The 6,229-nt window shown below is 54.2% G+C and overlaps 1 protein-coding gene across 1 annotated transcript; it reads right to left on the reverse strand.

The window, feature by feature from the left end:
- Positions 1-3,943: 3,943 nt before the first annotated feature.
- Positions 3,944-5,759, reverse strand: HOXB2 (homeobox B2). Its single transcript, XM_063111398.1, has 2 exons — positions 5,375-5,759; positions 3,944-4,650 (listed from the first exon to the last, which is right to left on the reverse strand). Exons 1-2 carry the CDS (start codon positions 5,757-5,759, stop codon positions 3,971-3,973), a joined length of 1,065 nt encoding a protein of 354 aa, XP_062967468.1. The 3' UTR covers positions 3,944-3,970.
- Between the last annotated feature and the right edge of the window lie 470 nt (positions 5,760-6,229).

The following is a 6,229-nucleotide window of genomic DNA, read 5'->3' on the forward strand; positions in this document are numbered from 1 at the left end:
ACAGAGTACATTAGAGGTATTTAATTCTTCCATTTATTTCACAGATAGAGAAACTGAGGTCCAGAAAGGTGAAGGGACTTGCCCAGGCATAAGTTAACTTTTTTTTTTTTTTTTTAATGACTCAGGGTTATCAGGATTGTAAGCAATTCCTCAATCTAATGGCCCTTTGCTTTCACCGTAATATTAATGGGCCATTCTTCTTAAAAGAATGATTCACCAAGAGCAGGGCAGACTGACCAGCAGCTTTCTGGGCTGCAGTAAAACCTTCGCACTCCAACCACAGCCAATTTATAACCAGTGTGTGCTGCAGTTCTGACCCAAGAGGAGCCTTGCCCCAATCAGGATGGGATAGGTGATCTCATCTGCCTGGTACTGCCCTCTAATCTCCCACCACTGGGGTTTGGGAGGGTCTGCTGCCCCACCTGGGAACACTCCTCTTACCTTTCCTTCTCTGTAGACAACTGGGAGAACTCTGACTAAAGAGGATGACCCCCAGGGATGAAAGTAGCAAAAGGAGCTAATTTGGAACACAGACATCCTGAATCCCAATCCTTATTGAATCCTAAATTGCCAGGCATTCCCTTCAACTTGGACTTGGGTGGAAAGATTGAAGATGGGAGTTATTTCCTTCCAGACATGCACCGCCTCTTTGTTCTGCTGTGGTGTCATCAGAGATGGTGTTTTGTGACTTTGGGAAAGGAGAGACAAAAAGGCTTGTGTGTTTCCTGTAAAAAGAGTTCCAACTCCTGTCCAATAATCAGCCAAGGGAAATGCTGAACCTCTTGATTCTCTGGATTAGGATCTTCTTATGCCCAGGATACCAAAGTACCTGAATCTAAACAGGTAGATTGAGCCTTTGGCTGGATGCTCCTGGCTTTTCATTCACTTTGGCAGGGAGGTATCGGAGCTGATGCAGCCTCAGGCAGGAGCTGAGATTCCCTGCCCTTTCAGCCACTGGTTCAGCCTGGGAGTGTTGGAAGGAAGTGGCCTGGTAAAATGGGTCAAACATTCTTAAGCATGGAGGAAGACAGGAAACAAGGTGGCACTGTAATTTAGCAGTACTTCTCAAACTTTAATGTGCATATAAATCACTTGGGGATCTGTTAAATTGCAAATTCTCATTCAGTAGGTCTGGAGTGGGGCCTAAGATTCTGCATTTCTAACTAGCTCACAGACAATGCTGATGCTGCTGGCCCATGGAGAAGCCAGGCTGGAGAGAACTGGAGCCTCAGAGGCCCCTGACTATTGCAGACCATGATCCCAGGAAGGGAATTCTCTCCAGCAGAGCAGATCCTGCATTTTTTTGGCATTGATGAAGGGTGCTCTACTTTTGACCAAAGAAAGCTGAAAGGTGGGCAATTAGTAAGATACTTCTGGTAGTCTTGATCTTCTTAACAACCTGCTATAGCTGCAAGAGCATTTTTAATTAGACCAAATTATCTAGTTTGGTTGCCTGTAGAAATCAAAGCCCCAGCTGAAATGTCTCTTTCATTTTGCTAGTGTAGAGATGGCTTGTGTGCTGTGATTTTTAAGATGTTAAACACTGCCTGTGGGCATATTTTATGGAGAAATAAACACACAGCCCAATGAGATGTATAGTGTGATTTTAATATATTGTATATTCACTTATTTATGAGGAAAATAAACACACAAACCAATAAGCTGTGTATTATTACTTTAATATATTGAATTTATTTCACACCTATATATTTTATGAGGGAAAATAAACTAATAAGGTACATGATATTATTATAATAACACATCTAATTGTTCTATATTAATTTATTTATGAGAGAAATAAGTGCAATTTAACATGACATAAGATTATTTAATGCAAGAGATGAGTGCTATATTAAGACAGTTTGAGGGATTAAGTTCCAGCTGAAAAAAAATGCCTGTAGTTCTCATACTGAGGGACCAGTTAAAGAAGCAATGGCCCTGTCTAGTCCTGTATGTCACAACCTATGCTGGCTCCTGGCTTATCATGATAGTTGCTGCCTCTCGGTGCCTGGCACTCCAGGTCCCCGTCTGTTGGTCTGGGGGAAAGTCTGGGAGGCCCAGGAAATAAACCGCTTTTAGAGAATGGCAGCATCTGCCAGGGAGGTAACCCCGCGGTGTCTGTTTCTAAGCGGGAGAAATATTAAATAAACCTAAGGAGGATGGATGGCTTTCCAGGGCCCTTTAAATCTCCACGTTCCCGAGAACAAACCAGGAGGCGGATGGGGGGAGAACCATCCTCGCTTCCCGCTTACCAGCTTTACAAGGAGCCGGGCAGGGTGCGGTGGGGGGTAGCACACGCTGCTGAGACGGAAAATGAAGTTGTTGGCAAAGACAGGTGGGTCTGCGCGTGCAGAAAGCTCCGGCCGGGCTTCAGATCCCAGAGCCAGAGCGAAGGGTCTCGAGTGAGAGTCGGCCCGGCCCGCCCCGCCCCCACGCGGACTCTCCTTCCATCTCGCCCCCGCGGCTTCCTTAAGGCTCATTTTAAAAATAACAAACAGGCCAGGAAAAAACAAAAGCAAACAAACAACCCCACCCCACCCCAAAGCATGAAGACTCCCGGGCTCCCTTCCCTGCCGCGCGTCTGGAAGCCGGCGCAGGGAGAAGTGGAGGGCGGGCGCGGATCCCCGGGGCGCCCGGCGCATCCCGGAGCGGCCGTCATGGCGGCCGCAGTGTCTTCGCTCGTCCTCCCGGCCGCCCGGCCCCAGCGCCATTTTGAGCGTCCTGCTTGCTTCCACGGCTCGCTCGCTCCCGCTCCCCTCGACCTCCTTCTCTGCACGTAGGCCGAGGGCCTCCCGACGCCGCCTGAGCCTTTCTGGGCTTGTCTCCCTGCTGCTGCTCCTCGGATGTTCTCCCAACGCCAGGAGCCCCGGGGTGACTGCGGGCCCCGAAGAACATCTGTGCACGGCCGCGCCACCTTTCTCGGCCAGCCTCTTTTCTTGCCCACTTGGAGGCCAGTTATCATCCCTGGGCACGGGGCCCTGCTTGCAGAGAAAACCCCCGGCCCCAGCCCACCCCTTAGGCGCCTACAGCTCCAAGGAGGCCGGGCCCACGCCCCAGGCCCCGCGTCCCCAGGCTTCCTGAGCTCCGCCGAGAAAGCCCCCGCACCCGGCTTCGGGCACTGAAGCGAGAAGCTTGGGAAGCCCGAGGGCACTTCAGCTAAACCCCTGCGTCCCCGCCGCCACCCTGAAGTCTGTCCTCAGGCCTCCTGTCCTTGCACCTCCTTGCTTGCGGCGCACCCTCTCCCTCCACGCGCCCACCTTTATTTCTAAGCGGCCCGGGGAACACCCGCTCAGGGCCAAAGGCCGTCTGTTGGGGGAGCGGGGAGGCGACTGAGCTTGCAGCAATCCCCCGACTCTTCCGGGATCCCCGGGCAGAGAAACGGTCACCAAACGGGGCCACCTTTGTACCACCCGGACTTCGCCAGCCCAGGGGTCTTTTGCCACCACATCGCCGCTAAACACGTCCAACCTCGCACCAGTCCTGGACGAGTGAAGACCGGCCTCCGGGACGCGGGAAAAGGGGCTGGGTCCCAACACAAACACTCGTTTTAGTATTATAAAGACATTTATTTAATCTATGAAAATAATGTACAATAAATACTTTCCCCTTTCCTATTATTAAAGAATTTTAATAAATAGTCTACAGTCTAAAACTTAAAAAAAAAAAAAAAAAAAGGAAATAGGTCCCTCTAGTTCTTTTTAAGAAAGCCCCCTAGAATTTAATTATTCCTGAGATTTCGTTGGAAAGAGTCTACCAAACGGAATTTTTCTGAGTGATTTTAAAAAGACGCCGAGTGTCCGATATTTTAGAGAAAAAAGAAAGGTAGTGGATTAAACACTAATTCATTAATATTTGAATTTTAGCAAAACACGTGAAGAATTCTTTGCGACTGGGCGGTGGGGGACGCTCGATTTTTCCCGCAGAAGACCAAGGAGGGCAGGGGTCGAAAGGGCCGGGAGGAGAAAGCGGGTTAGGGGAACTGCAGGTCGATGGCACAGAGCGTGCTGGTGAAGAAGTCCAGCTCTTCCTCGGAAAAGGGGACCGGGCTGTCGAGCGAGCTCTGCAGGCTGGGGGAGAGGCCTCCGGAGAGCTGGAGACAGGAATCGGCCGCGAAGAAGTTGAGGTCGGGCAGGAAAGGCGAACCCTGCGGCTCCGGGAAGGCGTCATCTGACCATGGCTCAGGCTCCAGCCCGCCGGCCCCGCGCAGCGCGCAGCCAGGGCTCGGCGCGCCCGCCCCCTCCAAGCGAGAAGCCAACGGCCGTGCGCCCGGGGCGCTCGGGAGCCCCGGCGCGACCTCGCGCAGGTGACAGCAGGCTTCCCGCGCCGCCCGCGAGGCGGAGGGGCCGCCTGGGCTGGGCGCGGGCTCCTCGGCGGGGTCGCCGGTGTCCTCCAAGGCGCCCGGGCAGGCTGGCTCCCCGTCCGGCGGCTCTCGGTGCTGAGTCTGCCGCTTGTGCTTCATGCGCCGGTTCTGGAACCAGACTTTGACCTGCCTCTCGGTGAGGTCCAGCAAGGCCGCGATCTCGACGCGCCGCGGTCGGCACAGGTACTTGTTAAAATGGAATTCCTTCTCCAGCTCCAGCAGCTGCGTGTTGGTGTAAGCCGTGCGCAGCCTGCGCGCCCCGCCGCCGCCCTCCGGCAGTCCCCGACCGTCTGTAGGGAAAGCAGACTTGGCGTCACAGCCGGCCGTGCCCTCAGCCCAGCCTCAGTCCAGCTGAGAGAAAGACTACCCCACCGGCCAAACACAGTATCAGCGGTCTCCCCGTCCTCCCCTCGCCCTCCGAGAGCGACCGGTCCTCAATGCTCTTCGGCTCTTTCCGCTCCCTCCCTCGCTGGCAGAGCCGGCCCGGGTCGGCGCAAAGCTGTCAAAGCCGCCCACGGGCCACGCAGGCGGCGGGGAGCGGTTCCCTTTTGCGCCCAGAACCTCACAGCTCCCCTCCCAAGTCCTTTTAGTGGACCCCTCGATTCAGACCTTTCCAACTCCACCCGGGGAGAGGGTTCATAAAGATTGCTCTTCGCCCCTTTTCCTTCCTCAAATTCCTCTTCTCCTAGGGTTAGGGGAGGGAGGGTCGCATCGTTCTCTGCCCCCAGATTCAACCCAACAGCAACACACTCATTCCCCTACACAGATACGGGCGAAAACCTCAATCTAAAAAGATGCTCCCCAGCCAGCTTCCAAAATCTGTTGTAGAAAAAAAAAAAAAAAAATGCTGGCAGCGGCCAGGCCTGACGCCCAGCGGGCTATTCTGGTTCCCCATGCCGAGAATGGACGGGGCAAGGAATCCCGACAGGCTCGCCACCCTCTTACCTCCCCTATGGCTCTCTCTCCCCCTCTCTTTCAGCGGCCCCTCACCCCACCCCCACCGCGCTTACCGACCTGCAGGCGATCCGACCCCGGAGGCCGCGACGGAGGAGGCGGCCGGGGAAGGAGACGTGGCGGATTGGCTGGGTTTCTTGGCCGGCTTCTTCTCTTTCATCCAGGGGAACTCGGGGGCTGGGGGGGCGGCGGGGAGCGGCGGCAGCGGCTGCAGGGCAGGCCCATGTTCGGCTTGCTCTTGGCTCCCGGGTCTCTGAAGGGTGGAGGCGCCGAGCTGCAGGCTGGGGAAGGTTTGCTCGAAAGGAGGAGGAGGAGGAATTAATGTCGACTCCTTGATTGATGAAGTTTGAAATGTCTCCAAGACAGCGGGGAAGGAAGTCAGACACTCGGCGAGCGATGGCTGGCTGTTTATAAACCCAATCTCCCTCTCAAATTCAAAATTCATGGCTTTCAATGGTGGGGGAGGGGGCCTGCTGGGGGGGGCGTCAGGAGGGAGGATCGGAAGGGACCCCCCCTCCTGCCCCCCCCAGGTTTATGTGATGGAGCGATTTTGGGAGGGGGTTTCGCTCTCTCTTTTTTTTAAATTTTGGGCTTTTATAATTGTATATTGCTGATAAATACAACCGTATGGGGACTCTCTCTATTAAACCCAGGACTCCGGCGAAATTGCAGGGAATTCGTGGTCACGGGACCGGCCTTGGCCAATCACTCGTCTGGGCCTGGTGGAAAACAGAGAGCATTATTTGCTTTAATTGATTCAAAAACTCCAGAGGACCACGACCTGGACACCATGAGCCCCCCACTCCTACACCCGTGCCTCACATTCTTTCTCCCCAGTGCCTCCCTTTCTCCAGAAAACCTAGAGCAACCTCTTCCTCAATCCCTTCAGAGGATGGGAGGTTATGGGAGCCCGGG

Source organism: Cynocephalus volans, chromosome 10 (assembly GCF_027409185.1).
Source record: "Cynocephalus volans isolate mCynVol1 chromosome 10, mCynVol1.pri, whole genome shotgun sequence".
Classification (NCBI taxonomy): Eukaryota; Metazoa; Chordata; class Mammalia; order Dermoptera; family Cynocephalidae; genus Cynocephalus; species Cynocephalus volans.

Coding starts and splice junctions, on each gene's coding strand:
- HOXB2 (XM_063111398.1), bottom strand. CDS start 5,759: ATGAATTTTGAATTTGAGAGGGAGATTGGGTTTATAAACAGCCAGCCA. Junction 4,651..5,374: donor CGGGGTCGGATCGCCTGCAG/GTCGGTAAGCGC, acceptor CTTTCCCTACAG/ACGGTCGGGGACTGCCGGAG.